Genomic DNA, 20,638 nt, shown 5'->3' on the forward strand with positions numbered 1-20,638 from the left:
CCAGAAGGTTGGTGGTTCAATCCCCGGTTCCACCTGACCAAGTGTTGAAGTGTCCATGAGCAAGACACCTAACCCCATCTGCTCCCGACGAGCTGGATGGCGCCTTACATGGCTGACATCGCCGTCGGTGTATGAATGGGTGAATGTGAGGCAAAAATGTAAAGCGCTTTGGATAAAAGCGCTATATAAATGCAGTCCATTTAAATAGCTTTCTCCTATTTACTTCTAGTATTTTTAGTTACATTTTAGTCGTTTAGTTTCTAATTTTAGTTTATAGATATTTAGATTCACTGACTTTTAGTTTAATAAGAGGTTTTAGTTTAATTGGTGTTTTAGTTCTTTTCACTCTTTTTAATTCCCACTCATAAAAATGATTAACCCAAATTAAAACAAAATATAAGGAAAATAAATTATATCAAATCACATTAGACAAATCAAGACAATTTAAAACAATTAAATTCTTCAAAAATATAAAAATCAAAACTCTTCAATTGAAATGTTCGTTGTCACGCAAAGTGCAAAAAATATGTTAGTGTGTACGAAGTCTCTTGATGTAGAAAGGTTGTATTGCGACAGTCAATAGTGCAAAAATGATCAATGTCAAGGAAAAGATCTGATCCCTCCGATCAGAATGTACGCAATGAAAAATGGATTCCACCTGCTTAGTAGAAGGTGCTACTGGAATCTTCTGCCTGGGTTTTTCCTTCAAGTTACTGTGGTTCGGGTTGGGTAGGCTCGCCATCTCGATGTTAAAGGGTTCCAATCTCACTAAAAAACCTGACCTGTTCACACAAACTTAAGCATCATAAACATTTACACACTATTTCTTTTAGAACAACGCAATACATGCTTTACATTCATCAATCAACCATCCATATGTATGAAAATAGTACTGAAATACTCATTTTTCCTCTAGGCATGACATGTATAACATACCAGAATATGTCATTTTGCAACATATAACATTTAAGTGGTTAAATGGAATATTTTATCACCTTTCACATTTCTTCCGTGACTATTTCACACTTTAAACACTTCAAAACCTTCAATAAACAAATATAACATTCAGTTTTCAGGAAAGTGAACAAGATTACTTAAAAACTCGTCAAATCCGGGGGTTTCATGTGCATTTACCACCCGCATTGGATTTTACAGAGGTTCTCAATCAGCGATCGTCAGAGGAAATATCAACAATCTCGTTCTAAAAATAACCCAATATAATCAAATAACAGGCCTACAACATAATATATATCATATTATTCAGATATTAGAAAGGATTATTTAGATATTTGTCTTAGATTGATCTCCTTTCTTTTTTCTCTCGCTCGCTCACGATCAGCAATGCGTGCGCTTCTCACTGCTTCCGCGTCTCGTCTCCATGACGTCACACACGGTCGCAGTTTGAACTGAATATATCATTTCAGCATTTAGTCATTTTATTATTTATTTTATTATTATATTAAACTGCAATGACTTTAAGCAACATTATATTTATTCTTTTTGTGGTTTGTTAGAATTATAATTATTTAGAAATTATATTATTTTTTTCCTGTTTCTCACATAGCAGGATTCTAACCTGTGTTACACATAGTATAAGCAATATATATTTTAACCTTGTTTTGTTCTAGAAAAGATCCAGCATGGTTTTAACCAGAAAAGTTGAATACGTTTTAGGACAGTGTAAGCACTTTGAACTCCCGCAGTTTCCGTATTATATATAATTAATAACTTTAATAGATCTAAACTTACATTTTACATTAAAATACGGTTAAATTTATAATTTTGGAAGTGAAAAAGAACAAGAATTTGTGTAATTTACAGTTAAAAACCGTAATTTGACATTCCCAGAATTCCCTGCATGACAATGCAATACTGCATTTGATGTATTTTCATTGACATAGCTGTTTCTTCTGAGCTTTTTCTAATGTACATTTTTTTGTTACAAAAAAAGTTAACAAAACTTTTTGTGACAAAAAAAGTTAAGTTTTGTTACATTTAATGTTGTTTAATGTTTAATGCATTTTTTTGTTTTAAATCATGTGTTTTACTAAGATGGTGTTTAGTGAGTGTTTGTGTAAATAACATTGTGCACCTTCTTTATATTAGTATTATCTTCGTGAGCTTTGATTTGTCATGTGAGTCTTCTAATATAACAGATATTAATATGAAAAATATATTTTGATAGTTGTTTATAGATCACTCATTGAATCTGTGCTCACTGTCAATATCATCTCCTGGTTCAACTCTCTATCAGATAAACACAAAAATAGAATCTTAAGGATTATAAGCATGGCTGGTAAAAAATTATTGGTGAAAAACAAGTAACTGTAGTTGTAGTTGTCTGATTTCAACAATGCGGCGGTAAAAAGGAAAGCCTCTTTTATTGTGGCAGATTCTTCACATCACTCTATATAGTTAATTTCAGATACTTTCTTCTGGTAGTTTTTTTTTGTGTGGATAATTCTTGTATTGTTTGTCGAGTCTTTGCCTAAGACAATTTTCTATCCCATCGGGAAAGACAATAAAGCTTTTTTAATTGAATATTTCAATAGGTTGTTAATGTTACATTATTTCAGTTAATGAAATAAGGTTATTTACTGTAAATTTAACTTAAATCTGTAAAACCTAAAATGTTGCTACAGTGTTTTTTACAGTAAAGTTCTGGCGACCACAGCTGCAGTTTTTTTTACTGTAAATTTAATGGGGATTTTTTTACAGTGAACTCTTAGGTTCACCTCTTGTATTACGCCGTTGATTCAGGGAACAGTGATTATTTAACACACACTCCACTCCAAACACCGTCTTCATTTCAAAAATACATTTAGTTTATTAAACACAGCCAAGTGCATTTCTAAATTCAGTTCATATTTCCAAGAATTTAAAATCCAAGCCACAATAAAGAAGTGCTCAGAACCTGTAACCACCATGCCACAAAATATTTCTATGCTTTTTTATTTATATATAAAAGTTGTAGTTTACTGACCCATGCTTGAGACGGTCACACCACAGGAAAATTCTGAGATTGGGCTCAAAAATGTAAAGAATCAAAAGACAAAGCAGTTTTTATAACAACAGGTCCATGTAAGAAAAAAAAAGGTTAACCATTTACTGTATTTTTAATGATGACAATACTAATTATATTAATTTGTATCACATCACATTAATAACCCATTGATCTGGAAGCAGAATCAGATTTAACTGTGATTTTCTGCTGTAATAATCAGTTTAACTGGTAAGATCCTCAGAGGGGAAGTTCTGCAGCAATTACATAAGAATGGAAAGACAGTCTCAGTGAAGGACGTCCTGAATGTGAGTAAATGTGTGTTAGTTACAGGATCAGAGAATGACACTGTTCCTCTGTCATAGTCCAGCTGAACTCTCACACGCTGAAGCTTCACTTCAACAGGAAAGGCAGTTTCAGGTTGATCTGGGGATTGAGAGAAGTATTCGCTGTCCATGTAACTTACCAACCAGACATTAGACTTGAAGAAATCCAGTCCCTTCCTCTGGTTTGATGCTGTGGTTATTCCAAGAATCCAGTCTGTACGATCACCAACCTCCACATCCCAGCAGTGTGTTCCTGAGTTAAAGCCCTCAGATCCCAGGACACCTAGACACCTGTCAAACCTCTCCCGATTATCAGGAAGTGTTTTATCTTTATCACTGAACGACACACTGGTCAGATCAGACGAGAGTGTGAGACAAGGATGTGCTGTGCTTGGATCTAGAGTCAACGGAGCTGCAAAGAGAAGAACATCAGATTACAGGATGAAATATGATCAGAAATGTAATAAAACATATATAAAGACTTTATTGAAAGAGATCATAAAACCTGCTATCATAACAATGGTCTCTCAGTTTCTTTCAGAATGGATTGAGGCTTCAGGTTTAATATCAGTATTCAATATTGTATCCTAATACACACGGGTGCACATAACTGGTACGCAGGTACGCGTGCGCAACAAAAATCACAAATGCGTAGGCCCACTTGTGTTACTACACGGCTTTGCGTACTTAACCGATCTTCTCATCTAATCGTACACAACCGTACAGTCAGAGATGTCCAAAAAGCAACATACATTAAGCAGCTTTTTTGCCATTTCAGACACCACAGAGCTAATCGGAGGCTCAACCAAGGACAGGGAGGTGCATCTGCAGCATCTTCATCTACCATGCAGGAAGCTGAAGCAGAGGACAGTGGTGGCGACACGGAGGAGGACAGTGGGGAAGACTGCACTTATTAACTTAACGCTACATTTGTGAGTACCAAACACCATCTCCTGGTACTCACCTGAGTAACTCACTGAAAAAGTTATGTGCACCCCTGCACACCCCTGCAAAAGTTAGCGCTTTTAAACATCTGTTCACTTAAGAACAAATCATTTCTAGTCAATGACTTAATAACCACTAACAACCTAGATTTTTTGCTTCTAAATGAAACGTGGCTAGAAGAAAACTGTAGTGCAACAGTCCTCAATGAAGCAGCCCCTCCTAACTTTACTTTTATGAGTGTTTGCAGAGCAGTTAGGAGAGGTGGAGGTGTTGCTGCTCTTTTTAAAGATTTCTATCAATGTAAGCAAGTATCATTTGGTGACTATTTGTCTCTAGAATATCTGGGTATTGTGTTAAAAGGTTCAGAGTTTGACTGTTTTGCTATTGCTGGGGATTTTAACATTCACATAGACAATATTGAATCTAGTACAACAAAAGAGCTCATGACTGTTCTTAACACTTTTGATTTGACACAGCATGTAAATAGACCCACACACAATCGTGGACACACCCTAGATTTACTTATCAGTAAGGGTCTAAACATTTCATCAATTGTTATTAAGGATGTGGCACTGTCTGATCATTTCTGTATTTTCTTTGATATATCAATCTCTCCTGCCATTGAAGCTAGATCTGTCTCTGTCAAAAAGAGATGCTTAAATGAGAACACTAAGGTGCTGTTTATGAAGGCTTTATCTCTAACACCAAGCATATCTGCAGACTCTGTTGATTTTCTCCTTGACTCCTTTAACTCAAAAGTTAAGAGTGTAATTGATGATATTGCTCCTCTAAAAGTCAGGAAAAAGAGTACCAAACAAAAAGCACCTTGGAGAAACTCAACAGCAATACAAATAATGAAAAGACAATGCAGAAAATCTGAACGCATGTGGCGGAAGACAAAACTTGTAGTCCATTATAACATCTATAAAGACACCCTTCATGCTTTCAATGTTGAACTAGGCAAAGCTAGACAGACCTTCTTCTCAAATATTATAAACAGAAACATAAACAACACGCGCACTCTTTTTGCTACTGTCGAGAGACTAACAAACCCCCCGAGTCAGACTCCTAGTGAAATGCTCTCAGACAGTAAATGCAGTGAGTTTGCTTCCTACTTCTCCGAGAAAATCAATAATATCAGAAAGGTGATCAGCACATCCTCTAGTTGCTCTGGGGTCAGTCAGATCATACCAAACCCTCGGAAAATTACCATGTCAGATTTCGACGCTATTGACTGCAAAATTTTAGAAGACACAGTACAGCATCTTAAAACATCTTTCTTCAAAAGTGTGTTTAACTGTTTAGAAGCAGATCTCCTAGAAGTGCTAAACTCCTCACTTCTCTATGGGACTTTTCCAACCGCCCTTAAAACTGCAATAGTTAAGCCTCTTCTGAAAAAGAGAAATCTGGATAACTCCATACTGAGCAACTACAGACCAATCTCAAATCTCCCCTTCATAGGCAAAATCATTGAAAAAGTTGTTTTCAATCAGCTGAACAAATTCTTACGCTCAAATGGATACTTTGACAATTTTCAATCTGGTTTCCGTCCACATCACAGTACAGAGACAGCGCTCATAAAGATTATAAATGATATTCGCTTAAACACTGATACAGGCAAAACATCAATTCTGGTACAACTGGATCTCAGTGCCGCATTCGACACTGTTGACCACAACATACTTCTAGACAGGCTGGAAAACTGGGTTAGGCTTTTTGGAATGGTCCTCAAATGGTTCAGGTCATACTTAGAAGTGAGAGGTTATTATGTGAGTATAGGAGACCATAAGTCTGAGTGGACATCCATGACATGTGGAGTCCCACAAGGGTCCATTCTTGCACCACTCCTGTTTAACCTGCCACTGAGCCAAATAATGAAAAAGAACAATATTGCTTACCACAGCTATGCTGATGACACCCAGCTCTACTTAGCACTATCACCTAAGGACTACAGCCCCATTGACTCCCTGTGCAAATGCATTGATGAAGTTAACAACTGGATATGCCAAAACTATCTTCAGTTAAACAAAGACAAAACTGAAATCACTACATTTGGAAACAAAGATGAAATTCTCAAGGTGAACGCATATCTTGAGGCTAAAGGCCTGATAACAAAAAATCAAGTCAGGAATCTTGGAGTGATTTTACAGTCCGACCTGAGTTTCAGTAGTCATGTCAAAGCAATAACTAAATCAGCATACTATCATCTGAAAAATATTACAAGGATTAGATGTTTTGTCTCCAGGCAAGACTTAGAGAAACTTTTGTCTTCTGTTGTGAGTGCACAGAATGAGCATTCGCTCATTCTTGTGCACTCTGTGTTGTTGTGGGTGTGCGCTGTCCTGTCTGTGTGTTTTGTGTTGTGTAGCATGCAGCTGGTGTTTTACTTGTTGCATGCGTTCTTGTTGTCATGTTTCGTGTGAACATGCAGTTTGAGTTTTCATTAACTGCATGTTCATGTCATGTTTGGTGTGAGCACATGTCCATGTGTTTCTTTGTCCCATGTGCTCTCATGTCAATTGTCTAACCCCACCCACCTTGTTTCCTGATTGTTGGTTCATTTGCCCCACCTGTCTTCTCCCATTACCCTCGTTTGTTTGCTCCCCATTTAATCTCCTTGTGTTTGCAGTCCGGTGCTGGATCGTTGTCAAACCTTCCTCGTCAAACCTTCCTCATGTTTCCCTGCTCCTGAAGTCGAGTCAAGCCAAGAAAAGTCAAGTCTTGTTTTTCCCCCTCGGGGTTGTTTTTGTTTGTCTTGTTTTGTTTGATTTTTATAATAAAGAGCCCATTCTTCCTGCAATTGAGTCCTCGCTCCTTTTCCCCTCTACAAACCTTGAAAGAACAATCCAGCCCTCATGAGGACTCAGAGGAGAATGGGCTCAAACCATCTACCAGCATCCACTGCCTACAGTCCCCTCTTCCAACGCATGCTCCAGGTAACAGCATTGAGTTCCCTTCGTCAAAGGGGGAATGACCTGAGAGAATTTGCCCTGGAGTTCAGGAAGGCAGCGGATGGGCTGGGTTACAATGATGCGGCTCTCAAGGACTTGTTTAACTATGCCCTTGATGAGCCTATTAGCTTTTGGAGGATGTTGGGCATGAGACATCTTTCATTTGAGGGGTTTGTGGAGTTTCTAGCCCAAAGTAGGAGGCAGTCTGCACTGCAGCAAGAGGTGCACATCCTTCATCCTTCAGACACTGAGACCTCCAGTTCTCCAACACTCTCCTGCAGAAGGAGGAGAAAGAAGTCCACCTCTAGCTTTGCTGCAGCTTCCCCAGAGGTGGCTGATGATGCGGCAGCTCTCCCTGAGATGGCAGTGAACGCTTCTGTTGACCTAGAAGCATCTATCGCCATGCCATCACCGAACCAACGTAGGCGGAGAAGGAGAAGGAAGGCTTCCTCCATATCGTCAAGTCTGACGGTACCTGAATTTCCTGTAATGTCTAAAGAGGTTGCCCTTTCTCTCTATGTCACTGCCCTTGTGTGTGTCTGGGCCACTCACACAGCATCGGTTCCCAGCCCAGAGGCTGCCTTGAAGCCTGTTATCTGCCCAGAGACTATTCCTGAGCCAACTGTTTCCCCCTTATGCCCTGCCATGGCCCAGAGGGCTATCCTCGCCTTTTATGCCATCATTTTCCTGTGTGCCTGGGAAGCACACACCTCTCAGCTGGGTGTCTCTTGTCCTGTCTGCACTCCTGAGACCGTCCCAGAGCCCTCTGCCTGCCCGGTGTCCGCCCCAGAGCCCTCTGCCTGCCCGGTGTCCGCGCCAGAGCCCTCTGCCTGCCCGGAGGCCGCCCCAGAGCCCTCTGCCTGCCCGGAGGCCGCCCCAGAGCCCTCTGCCTGCCCGGAGGCCGCCCCAGAGCCCTCTGCCTGCCCGGAGGCCGCCCCAGAGCCCTCTGCCTGCCTGGAGGCCAATCCTGAGCCTATTCTTAAGCTCTGGAACTGTCCCACCATTAACCTTGTTCCAGTCCTGTCTGATCTGCCTGTCCTGCCGACCTCATTCAAGTCCCATGCTCTGCCGGTCCCACTCAAGCTTCCTGATCTGCTGGTCCCGCTCAGGCCTCCTGTCCAGCCAGCCCCAGTCAAGCATCCAGACCCACCTGATCCTCCCTGGCCCTCAGCAAGGGCTCCAGATCCACCAGAACCTGCCTGGTCCATCCCTCCCTGGCCCTCTGCCAGGACTCCAGATTCACTGGAGCCTGCCTGGACTGTCCCTCCGGCACCACCCTGGTCGTCTGACGGTGTCCCTGATTGGCCAGGGTCACCCTGGTGTGTCCCTCTGGCTCTGCCCTGGCCTTCTGCTGGGACTTCAGACTTGCCTGAGCCTCCCTGGCTCATCCCTCCCGTCCCTCCCTGGTCCCTTCTTGAGATGTTCTGGGCTGTCCTGCTGGCTCTGACTTGGCTCCCCTCCCTCCCTCCTCTCTTTGTCTCTGTGTTTTGATTTTCCTGTCTTGTGTTGTCTGTGTCGGTCTTATGTTCCTGTCTTGTTTTGGTGTCCCTTTTTGGGGACGCCAGGTGGCGTCCCTTTGGATGGGGGGGGGGGGTAGTGTCAGGGTTCTGTCACTTCGGTCTAGCTTTCTCTTGGTTTGGTGACAGAGTCCTGACACTCCTGTATTTTGTCTTGTCTTGTGTGAGCGCGCAGCTTTGAGCATGCTCGAGCTGCGTGCTCTTCTGTCCCTGTCATTTTCTATGTGGGGCGTGGTGTTTGGGTCCCAGCACTTCTGTCTAGTTGGGTTTCGGTTTTGTGTTGGGATTCGGACATTCATGCTCCTTGTGTTTTGTCTTCTGTTGTGAGTGCACAGAATGAGCATTCGCTCATTCTTGTGCACTCTGTGTTGTTGTGGGTGTGCGCTGTCCTGTCTGTGTGTTTTGTGTTGTGTAGCATGCAGCTGGTGTTTTACTTGTTGCATGCGTTCTTGTTGTCATGTTTCGTGTGAACATGCAGTTTGAGTTTTCATTAACTGCATGTTCATGTCATGTTTGGTGTGAGCACATGTCCATGTGTTTCTTTGTCCCATGTGCTCTCATGTCAATTGTCTAACCCCACCCACCTTGTTTCCTGATTGTTGGTTCATTTGCCCCACCTGTCTTCTCCCATTACCCTCGTTTGTTTGCTCCCCATTTAATCTCCTTGTGTTTGCAGTCCGGTGCTGGATCGTTGTCAAACCTTCCTCGTCAAACCTTCCTCATGTTTCCCTGCTCCTGAAGTCGAGTCAAGCCAAGAAAAGTCAAGTCTTGTTTTTCCCCCTCGGGGTTGTTTTTGTTTGTCTTGTTTTGTTTGATTTTTATAATAAAGAGCCCATTCTTCCTGCAATTGAGTCCTCGCTCCTTTTCCCCTCTACAAACCTTGAAAGAACAATCCAGCCCTCATGAGGACTCAGAGGAGAATGGGCTCAAACCATCTACCAGCATCCACTGCCTACAGTCCCCTCTTCCAACGCATGCTCCAGGTAACAGCATTGAGTTCCCTTCGTCAAAGGGGGAATGACCTGAGAGAATTTGCCCTGGAGTTCAGGAAGGCAGCGGATGGGCTGGGTTACAATGATGCGGCTCTCAAGGACTTGTTTAACTATGCCCTTGATGAGCCTATTAGCTTTTGGAGGATGTTGGGCATGAGACATCTTTCATTTGAGGGGTTTGTGGAGTTTCTAGCCCAAAGTAGGAGGCAGTCTGCACTGCAGCAAGAGGTGCACATCCTTCATCCTTCAGACACTGAGACCTCCAGTTCTCCAACACTCTCCTGCAGAAGGAGGAGAAAGAAGTCCACCTCTAGCTTTGCTGCAGCTTCCCCAGAGGTGGCTGATGATGCGGCAGCTCTCCCTGAGATGGCAGTGAACGCTTCTGTTGACCTAGAAGCATCTATCGCCATGCCATCACCGAACCAACGTAGGCGGAGAAGGAGAAGGAAGGCTTCCTCCATATCGTCAAGTCTGACGGTACCTGAATTTCCTGTAATGTCTAAAGAGGTTGCCCTTTCTCTCTATGTCACTGCCCTTGTGTGTGTCTGGGCCACTCACACAGCATCGGTTCCCAGCCCAGAGGCTGCCTTGAAGCCTGTTATCTGCCCAGAGACTATTCCTGAGCCAACTGTTTCCCCCTTATGCCCTGCCATGGCCCAGAGGGCTATCCTCGCCTTTTATGCCATCATTTTCCTGTGTGCCTGGGAAGCACACACCTCTCAGCTGGGTGTCTCTTGTCCTGTCTGCACTCCTGAGACCGTCCCAGAGCCCTCTGCCTGCCCGGTGTCCGCCCCAGAGCCCTCTGCCTGCCCGGTGTCCGCGCCAGAGCCCTCTGCCTGCCCGGAGGCCGCCCCAGAGCCCTCTGCCTGCCCGGAGGCCGCCCCAGAGCCCTCTGCCTGCCCGGAGGCCGCCCCAGAGCCCTCTGCCTGCCCGGAGGCCGCCCCAGAGCCCTCTGCCTGCCTGGAGGCCAATCCTGAGCCTATTCTTAAGCTCTGGAACTGTCCCACCATTAACCTTGTTCCAGTCCTGTCTGATCTGCCTGTCCTGCCGACCTCATTCAAGTCCCATGCTCTGCCGGTCCCACTCAAGCTTCCTGATCTGCTGGTCCCGCTCAGGCCTCCTGTCCAGCCAGCCCCAGTCAAGCATCCAGACCCACCTGATCCTCCCTGGCCCTCAGCAAGGGCTCCAGATCCACCAGAACCTGCCTGGTCCATCCCTCCCTGGCCCTCTGCCAGGACTCCAGATTCACTGGAGCCTGCCTGGACTGTCCCTCCGGCACCACCCTGGTCGTCTGACGGTGTCCCTGATTGGCCAGGGTCACCCTGGTGTGTCCCTCTGGCTCTGCCCTGGCCTTCTGCTGGGACTTCAGACTTGCCTGAGCCTCCCTGGCTCATCCCTCCCGTCCCTCCCTGGTCCCTTCTTGAGATGTTCTGGGCTGTCCTGCTGGCTCTGACTTGGCTCCCCTCCCTCCCTCCTCTCTTTGTCTCTGTGTTTTGATTTTCCTGTCTTGTGTTGTCTGTGTCGGTCTTATGTTCCTGTCTTGTTTTGGTGTCCCTTTTTGGGGACGCCAGGTGGCGTCCCTTTGGATGGGGGGGGGGGGTAGTGTCAGGGTTCTGTCACTTCGGTCTAGCTTTCTCTTGGTTTGGTGACAGAGTCCTGACACTCCTGTATTTTGTCTTGTCTTGTGTGAGCGCGCAGCTTTGAGCATGCTCGAGCTGCGTGCTCTTCTGTCCCTGTCATTTTCTATGTGGGGCGTGGTGTTTGGGTCCCAGCACTTCTGTCTAGTTGGGTTTCGGTTTTGTGTTGGGATTCGGACATTCATGCTCCTTGTGTTTTGTCTTCTGTTGTGAGTGCACAGAATGAGCATTCGCTCATTCTTGTGCACTCTGTGTTGTTGTGGGTGTGCGCTGTCCTGTCTGTGTGTTTTGTGTTGTGTAGCATGCAGCTGGTGTTTTACTTGTTGCATGCTTTCTTGTTGTCATGTTTAGTGTGAACATGCAGTTTGAGTTTTCATTAACTGCATGTTCATGTCATGTTTGGTGTGAGCACATGTCCATGTGTTTCTTTGTCCCATGTGCTCTCATGTCAATTGTCTAACCCCACCCACCTTGTTTCCTGATTGTTGGTTCATTTGCCCCACCTGTCTTCTCCCATTACCCTCGTTTGTTTGCTCCCCATTTAATCTCCTTGTGTTTGCAGTCCGGTGCTGGATCGTTGTCAAACCTTCCTCGTCAAACCTTCCTCATGTTTCCCCGCTCCTGAAGTCGAGTCAAGCCAAGAAAAGTTAAGTCTTGTTTTACCCCCTCGGGGTTGTTTTTGTTTGTCTTGTTTTGTTTGATTTTTATAATAAAGAGCCCATTCTTCCTGCAATTGAGTCCTCGCTCCTTTTCCCCTCTACAAACCTTGACAGGTTCATGCTTTCATCACCAGTAGGGTGGACTTTTGTAATGGCCTTCTCACCGGCCTTCCCAAAAAGACCATTAGACAACTTCAGCTCATACAGAACGCTGCTGCCAGGATTGTGAGCACTACCAGAAAATATGACCATATCACACCAGTCCTCAGGTCTATATACTGGATTCCAGTTACATCTAGGATCGATTGTAAAGTACTATTACTTGTTTATAAATCTCTCAATGACCTAGGACCTCAATACATCGCAGATATGCTGCTTAAATACAAACCCAACAGATCACTCAGATCAGCAGGATCAAGTCACTTAGAAATACCAAGACTTCACTCAAAGCAAGGAGAGTCTGCCTTTAGCTATTATGCCAGCCGCAGCTGAACCAGCTTCCTGAACAGATCAGATTTGCTCCAACAGTAGCCACATTTAAATCCAGACTCAAAACACATCTGTTCAGCTGTGCATTTACTGAATGAGCACTGTGCCACTGTACGTCCGACTGATTACACCTTATCTTATCTCTTTATTCTTTTTAAAATTGTTTTAGTTTACCTTGTTCTTATCTTTGGTTATTGTTATTTTATATGTTCATTTGAGTTAAATATGATGAGTGAAAACTGGGTTTGATGGAAATAGTAAGTTTGACAATAAGGTTTGAGTATGTGTAAATCTGTGGAGGGTATGATGAGTGAGAATGGGTTTAACAAGAAGGTTCCTGAGTAAAAATCAGGGAATAGTGATTAAAATGGATGTTATGAACGTGTTTGAGAAAGAAATGAATGAGAGGTGTTCTAATAAATATGGTACATGTATGTAGGCTGTAAACTGAAGAATGTTTTATTTTTATATCAGACCATTATTGTGGATCTGACCATTTAATTTCATTTTATCTTATTATTATTATTATTATTATTAATAATAATTATTATCTTTACAACGTTTTAACTATGCTTGTTTTTATTTTTTTATTCGTCCATATGGTATTCTTTATTCTCATACATTTGTTACCACTGTTTTAATTAATTTCTATGTAAAGCACTTTGAATTGCCATTGGGTATGAAATGTGCTGTACAAATAAACTTGCCTTGCCTTGCCCTGCTAATACATAAGCAGAGACCACGAGGAACAGACTTCTGTAGTCATTATGAGTTCACTGTATGATCTGATGATCTTCTGAAATACAGTTCAGATTCACTCAGAAACTCAAGTGATTATTAAATATATTTCTTTCAGATGTTAATGTTGTGTGTGTTTCTATCTGAAGGATGTTTTGCGCTGGTGTCAGATCTGCTGAGACTCACTGTGTTGGACAGTTTCCAGCATCTTCTTCCAGACTCTGGACCGCAGGTTACCCAGATAACGGGACACATCAATCAAAGCTCCAGAACTCATCCGTGGATCCGGCTGTAAGATCTGGACTCTGGAGGAACATTCAGAAGTCAGAACTGCAGTGAATTTGAGTTCAGATCCACTGAGAGAAGAGATACGAGCAGCTCACTCACCTTTCCATTGAGGCGTTAAAGTTCTGGAAAATATAGAGTTTGAAAACATGTTAATATCTTATCAAACACTCTCATTGTCAGTGAGTCTCAAGTTGTTTTATGCTCAAAGAATGAAGCCAGATTGATTGGTCACCTTTAGAAACGAGACGTCATTGGCTTTCATCATCTCCTCCATGTCTCTGATTGTGTGTGAAAGAGCTGAGATGTGTGTGTTCATCTCCTCCAGCTTCTCCTTCATCCTCTGCTTCTTCTGCTCCTCTTCCTCCCTCAGTGCAGTGATTGTAGCTTCTTCTTCATCTCTGAGAAACTGATGAAGCTTCTCAAACTCTTCTTTAATCTGACGCTCTGTGTGCTCAGATTGAGACTGAAATCACATCACATTCACTTCAGTCAGCTCTGTGTGAACACACACTCCACTAATGTCAATAATAAACTGTGTGCGAATGTTGAGTGTTTAACTCTTTACACATCCTCACCTCGATGTGTTGGATTGTTTTATCACATTTTCCTTTCATTTCTTCTCCATGTTTGAGCTTGTTTTGTAAGGATGTCAGCGCTGTATTAAATTCCTCCTACAGGTTAAGATGAAAATCTGTGAAATTTATGAAGCTATACACTCTTAGAAGAAAAGGTTCTATCGGCACTACGTATTTGGAACCCTTAAAAGGTTATATATAGAAGTATAGTTGAATATACTCCAAAGACCCTTTTATGCTAAAAGAACGGCAAGAAAGAACCCTTTTGGCACTTAAAAAGGGTTCTATATAGAACACTGCAAAAAAAGGCATTTCTTATCTTCTCAAAAACTCTTAAGTAATTTTTTCCCCAAAATAAGACAATTACTTTTGCTTGTCTAAAAAATACTTCTTGTTTTAAGAATGTTTAAATGTTAGATGAAGTAAGAAAAGCATTTTTTGCAGTGAACCTTTTAGGCGTTCCAACTACGATAGCGCCGATAGAACCTTTTCTTCTAAGAGTGTAAGAGGTTTAAACATTGTGTCTGGATGTTTTTATTGTTATGCAAATGATGAACATCCAGAAATCATGTTTTCACCAAACAAATGTGGTTTTTGCAATGGCCAATTCTTAATTACTATCTCCATGCAGTTGTAAATGTGTGGTTGTACAAATGCAAATAAAGGAAGTGAAAGTACACTATATTGCCAAAAGTTTAGGGACGCCTGCCTTTACATGCACATGAACTTTAATGACATCCCATTCTTAATCCGTAGGGTTTAATTAAAAGGGTTAAACCCTTTACAACTCTAACAGCTCCAGCTCTTCTGGGAAGGCTTTCCTCAAGGTTTAGGAGTGTGTTTATGGGGATTTTTGCCCATTCTTCTAGAAGCTCATTTGTGAGGTCAGGCACTGATGTTGGACGAGAAGGCCTGGCTCTCAGTCTCCGCTCTAATTCATCCCAAAGCTGTTCTATCGGGTTGAGCTCAGGACTCTGTGCAGGCCAGTCAAGTTCCTCCACACCAAACTCCTCATCCATGTCTTTATGGACCGACGCTTTGAGCACTGGAGCGCAGTCATGCTGGGACAGGAAGTGGCCGTCCCCAAACTCTTCCCATGAAGTTGGGAGCATGAAAATGTCTGAAATGTCTTTATATACTGAACTATTAAAAGTTCATTTCATTGGATCTGAGGGGCCAACCCCTGAAAAAAACTTTTGGGTTTGTCTTGTAATAAATCACATATTATTATTGAAAGAAATATTAATAACCCATAACATATCTATTTTTTCAAAACATTTTTATGCCAATGCTGTTACATTCAAGATATGAACATCAGAGCAGTTGAAGCTTAGTGGAGAATTGTATATCAGTAGTAAGTCTTTAGTCTGAGCAAAAGTAAATAGGCTCATAGTCTATTGTACACATAAATAGTACTGTGTGTTTATCACTGTATTTAGCATGAAATGAGAGACATTTGTCTTACCTTGTAAGGTGAAACCACTTCATTAATGGGTCTGAATTTATGATTATCGTGTTGTTTTGAGTCTCTGCACACTAAACACACAGGCTGTTTGTCCTCCAGACAGAAGAGTTTGAGTTTCTCACTGTGTAAACTGCAGTTCTCCTCAGACTCTGATGAACGCCTCTCATTTCTCTGCTTTATCAATGAATCACACAAGTTTTTTAACTCTAGATTAACTGGTGGACGAGCTTTTGAGGAACTTCTCCTGCAGACGGGACACTTCTGAGTTTTTCTAGCTTTCCAGAACTGTTGTAGACACTGTTTACAAATACTGTGACTACAGGACAGAAAAACAGGAACCTTGAAGATTTCAAGGCAAACAGGACAAGTAGGATCTTCAACAGATTTTGAATCCATTCCCTCGTCTTGTAAAAGATCCAGTAATCTACAATTTACTTTAACTTTCTAAACTTTGGTTTGAAAAGTAAATAACCATTACAATCAAAATCTAATTCAGAAATATTCAATAATCCTAATATAATGTGTCCTCCTCCGTTCCTCTCAACACTGACTCGTTTCAGCTTTCAGTAAAAACGAAAGGAAATAATGTGACTAGTCACTTCCTGATCACAGTTTTGGAAGATGGGGGAGTTTCTGGCGTTACATAAACCACTAAAACTAGTCACAAATTATTCTTTTTTTTTTTCAACTGTTCATAACTTTAGGTCAGTTACATAAAAATGTACATTGGCATAAATTGACCCCCCCCCCCCCCGCCGCAAAAACCCCCAAACAAACTAAACAAAACAAAAAACTCCCTGATGAACTGCTAGTGTCGCATACTATAAGACTCTCATCCTTCAGCTGTAGTGCTCATGATCTCCACTAGGGGGCTCTCCTCCAGACTCTTGCAGGTGCTATCTTATCATGGACTACATTGCCTACATTAACTACATTACACTGCCTGGACTCATTATACTTTCATTTATTTAGCTGTCTCATTACCTTGTTAACTCTGCCTATGCTTTAAACAGCTGTGTCCCAAAATGAAGGGCACGCACTTCGAAGGCCGTATTTGAAGTGCGATTGCGTGACAGCGGCACTACAAAGTCTGTCCCAGTGTGATGGCTGCATCTCTGAAGGCCGCATTTGAAGTGCGATTGTGTCACAGCGGCACTACGAAGGCTGTCCCAATGTGAAGTCTGCACCTCTGAAGGCCGCATTTGAAGTGCGATTGGGTCACAGTGGCACTACAAAGGCTGTCCAAATTTGAATGCTGCACCATGAAGGCCGCATTTGAAGTGCAATTGCATCACGGCAGCACTACGAAGGCTGTCCCAATGTGAAGGCTGCACCCTGAAGGCCGCATCTGAAGTGCGATTGCATCACAGCGACACTACGAAGGCTACTGCAATTCGAGAGCAACTTTAAAATGAGCCCTCCATTTCTCAAGGTACGTTCACACCGAATGCAAATAGAGCTTCTGGAGCAAATTATTTCCATGTTAAGTCAATGGAAAGGTGCGTAGACGCGCGTCTGGAGGTCCTGCGGCGCAATAGACGCGTTTCGCGTGGCGTGGTGGACACGTACCGGGCCCTCCCCAGACATTCCAGTAGCTCGTCGACACGGGGCATTGGGTAGCCATCGAACTCCAAGACCTCGTTGAGCCGGTGGAAGTCGTTACAGAACTGGAGAGTGCCATCCGGCTTTGGTACCATGACGATTGGGCTGGACCAGGCGCGATTACCCCTAACTTGAGCATCTCACAAATCTCATCCTCAATGGCCTGTCTCCGAGCCTCTGGGACCTGATAGGGCCGCTGCCTCATGATGACTCCTGGTCGTGTACGGATGTCGTGCTGGATTATGTTGGTCTGCCCGGGACGGGTGGAGAGCACATCAGAGAACTGACAGACCAGATGGTTCAGCTCCATCTTCTGGGCAGCTGCCAGATAGTCGCCAATGTCTACAACCAGGGGATCGACGGAGGCCAACACAGTTGACGGGACCGACCCGCTCCCCGACGGTGAAAGGGCCTTGCCAGGTCGCAAGGAACTTGCACGCGGAGGTGGGGACCAGCACCAGGACTTTGTCCCCTGGTTGAAAGTCTCGGGGCTGCGCCGCCCGGTCATACCGTTGCTGCTGGGACTGCTTACGCCTTGGTAAGATGCTCCCGGACCAATGGCATGACCCTTTCGATCCGCTCACGCATTTCCCTTATGTGTTCGATAGCGGAGTGGAGAGGTGCCGGCTGCTACTGTTCCCAGGCTTCACGGGCCACATCAAGGAGGCCCCTCGGCTGACGTCCTAAGAGCAACTCGAAAGGGGTGAATCCCGTGGATGCTTGCGGGACATTGAAAACTCCAAACAGAACGTAGGGGAGCATCAAGTCCCAGTCCCTTTTGTCTTCCGCTGCCACACACCTGAGCATCTGTTTCAGGGTTTGATTAAAGCGTTCTACGAGGCCGTCCATCTGCGGATGGTAGACCATGGTGCGGAGCTGTTTTACCTGCAGCAGCCGGCAGAGGTCAGCCATCAGCCGGAACATGAAGGGGGTCCCTTGGTCCGTCAGTATCTCCGCTGGGATGCCAACTCGGGTGCAGAGTAGGAAAAGCTTGTGGGAGATGTTTTCGGCCGTTGCTTTCCGCAGGGGAACTGCCTCTGGACACAGAGTGGTGTAGTCGACTATCACCAGCATGTGTTCGTGTCCTCGGGCAGATTTAGGCAACGGCCCCACCAGGTCCATTCCGATTCGCTTGAAAAGTACCCCGATGATGGGAAGCGGAATGTGTGGGCTGGGGGGAGGAGCTCTTGGTACGGTTTGTTGGCAGGTCAGACAGGCTTGACAGAACCGCATTTACATTTAATCATTTAGCAGACGCTTTTATCCAAAGCGACTTACAAAAAAGGAGAGCAATAGAAGCAACGAAACAAACAAGGCCAACAACCTGTAAGAGCTGTAAGAAGTCTCAGTTAATTAGCACAGTACACCGTTTTTTTTTTTTTTTTGGACAAACAAACAAAAATTACTCGATTGTTAAGTGCTATTCTTTATTGGTCAGGTGCAATTGGAAGAGATGTGTCTTAAGATGTTTTTTTAAAAATGGCTACAGACTCGGCAGCACGAATTGAGATCGGCAGGTCGTTCCACCAGGTGGGAACGGTCCAGGAAAATGTCCTTGAGAGCGATTTTATGCCTCTTTGCGATGGAACCACGAGGCGTTGCTCACTCGCAGAAGGCAAGCTTCTGGAGGGTGTGTAAGTCTGAACAAGCGAGTTTAGGTAAACTGGTGCAGAGCCAGTGGTTGTTTTGTAGGCGAGAACTAGTGCCTTGAATTTGATGCGAGCAGCCATTGGCAACCAGTGCAGTCTGATGAAGAGAGGTGTAACATGAGCTCTTTTCAGCTCATTAAAGACCACTCTCGCCGCTGCATTCTGGATCAGCTGCAAGGGTTTGATAGTGCATGCTGGAAGCCCAGCTAGAAGAGCATTACAATAGTCCAGTCTGGAGAGAACAAGAACTTGAACCACGAGTTGTTCAGCCTGTTCTGATAGGAAGGGTATAATTTTTCTAATGTTGTATAAAGCAAATCTGCAGGACCGGGCTGTTGCAGTGATGTGGTCAGTGAAGTTTAACTGGTCATCAATCACAACTCCAAGGTTCCTGGCTGTCCTGGATAGAGTTATGGTTGATGAACCAAGCTGAATGGAGAAATTTTGATGAAGTGCTGGGTTGGTTGAGAAAACAAGTAATTCTGTCTTTGCAAGATTGAGTTGAAGGTGATGCTCCTTCATCCAGTCAGAAATGTCTGTCAGACAGGCAGCGATACGAACACTGACTGTAGGATCATCTGGTTGAAATGAGAAGTAGAGTTGAGTGTCATCAGCATAGCAGTGATAGGAGAAGCCGTGTTTTTGAATGACAGAGCCTAATGATGACATGTAGATGGAGAAGAGAAGTGGTCCAAGCACTGAGCCCTGGGGAACCCCAGTAGCTAGATGATGTGACTTAGACACTTCACCTCTCCATGACACCCTGTAGGACCTACCAGAGAGGTAAGACCTGAACCACTGGAGAGCAGTTCCTGAGATCCCCGTCTTCTTAAGTGTTGACAGGAGGATCTGGTGGTTAACTGTGTCAAAAGCAGCAGACAGATCCAGCAGGATGAGCACTGAGGATTTGGAAGCTGCTTTTGCCAGTCTCAGTGCCTCAGTTACCGAGAGCAAGGCAGTTTCAGTCGAATGGCCGCTTTTGAAGCCGGATTGGTTGTTGTCCAGGAGGTTGTTCTGTTCAAGAAACACAGAGAGTTGATTGAACACAACTCGCTCAAGTGTCTTTGCAATGAAAGGCAGAAGGGATACCGGTCTGTAGTTTTCTAAAAGTGCTGGATTCAGAGAGGGTTTCTTAAGCAGTGGGGTTACCCGAGCCTGCTTAAATGCTGTGGGAAAGGTTCCTGTGTGAAGAGAAGTGTTGACAATGTGAGTGAGTGCAGGAGTGATTGAAGAAGAAATGGCCTGAAGGAGGTGAGTGGGTACAGGATCAAGAGGACAGGTAGTAGTGTGATTGGAAAGGATGAGTTTAGAAATATCTGCCTCGGAGAGCGGAGAGAAGGATGGAAGCGTGTTCGTGTTAGTTGTTGAGAAGTGCATGTCAGTTTGTGGTGAGGAGAACTGGTTGCTGATGAGAGATGTTTTGTTTGTGAAAAATGATGCAAAGTCATCAGCTGTAAGAGTTGATGAAGGAGGGGGAGGGGGAGGACAAAGGAGAGAGGAGAATGTTTCAAAGAGTGTGCGAGAGTCAGAGCAATTGTTGATTTTGTTGTGGTAGTATGTTGTTTTAGCAGTGGAGACATTTGTAGAGAAAGAAGAGAGAAGAGACTGATACAAGGTAAGGTCAGTATAGTTTTTAGATTTCCGCCATTTCCTCTCTGCCGCCCTGAGTCCAGAGCGATGGTCACGATGTCTGAACATCAGACAGCCAGGGGGCAGATGGGGTGGGGTGGTATGGTCTTCCACTTCACATCTCCATCCAAACCTGGCCAGTGGAAACGGTCCCGGATGCCCTGGATGGTGTTGG

General features: G+C 44.0%; 1 protein-coding gene across 1 annotated transcript; it reads right to left on the reverse strand.

The window, feature by feature from the left end:
* Nucleotides 1-3,194: 3,194 nt before the first annotated feature.
* On the reverse strand, nucleotides 3,195-17,693 carry LOC137093008 (E3 ubiquitin-protein ligase TRIM35-like). The gene is made up of 7 exons (XM_067457639.1): nucleotides 17,317-17,693; nucleotides 15,584-15,899; nucleotides 14,119-14,214; nucleotides 13,776-14,006; nucleotides 13,643-13,665; nucleotides 13,442-13,560; nucleotides 3,195-3,739 (listed from the first exon to the last, which is right to left on the reverse strand). Exons 1-7 carry the CDS (start codon nucleotides 17,691-17,693, stop codon nucleotides 3,195-3,197), a joined length of 1,707 nt encoding a protein of 568 aa, XP_067313740.1.
* Between the last annotated feature and the right edge of the window lie 2,945 nt (nucleotides 17,694-20,638).

The sequence above is a fragment of the Pseudorasbora parva genome, chromosome 11, assembly GCF_024679245.1.
Source record: "Pseudorasbora parva isolate DD20220531a chromosome 11, ASM2467924v1, whole genome shotgun sequence".
NCBI classification, from domain to species: domain Eukaryota; kingdom Metazoa; phylum Chordata; class Actinopteri; order Cypriniformes; family Gobionidae; genus Pseudorasbora; species Pseudorasbora parva.

What these genes read in the sequence shown, in the direction of transcription:
- LOC137093008 (XM_067457639.1), bottom strand. Translation starts at nt 17,693, where the DNA reads ATGACCGGGCGGCGCAGCCCCGAGACTTTCAACCAGGGGACAAAGTCC. An exon ending in AAGTGGTTTCACCTTACAAG is followed by an intron (nt 14,215 to 15,583) that starts GTAAGACAAATG and finishes CTTAACCTGTAG; the next exon opens with GAGGAATTTAATACAGCGCT. An exon ending in GCTGGAAACTGTCCAACACA is followed by an intron (nt 3,740 to 13,441) that starts GTGAGTCTCAGC and finishes TTCTCTTTGCAG; the next exon opens with CTCCGTTGACTCTAGATCCA.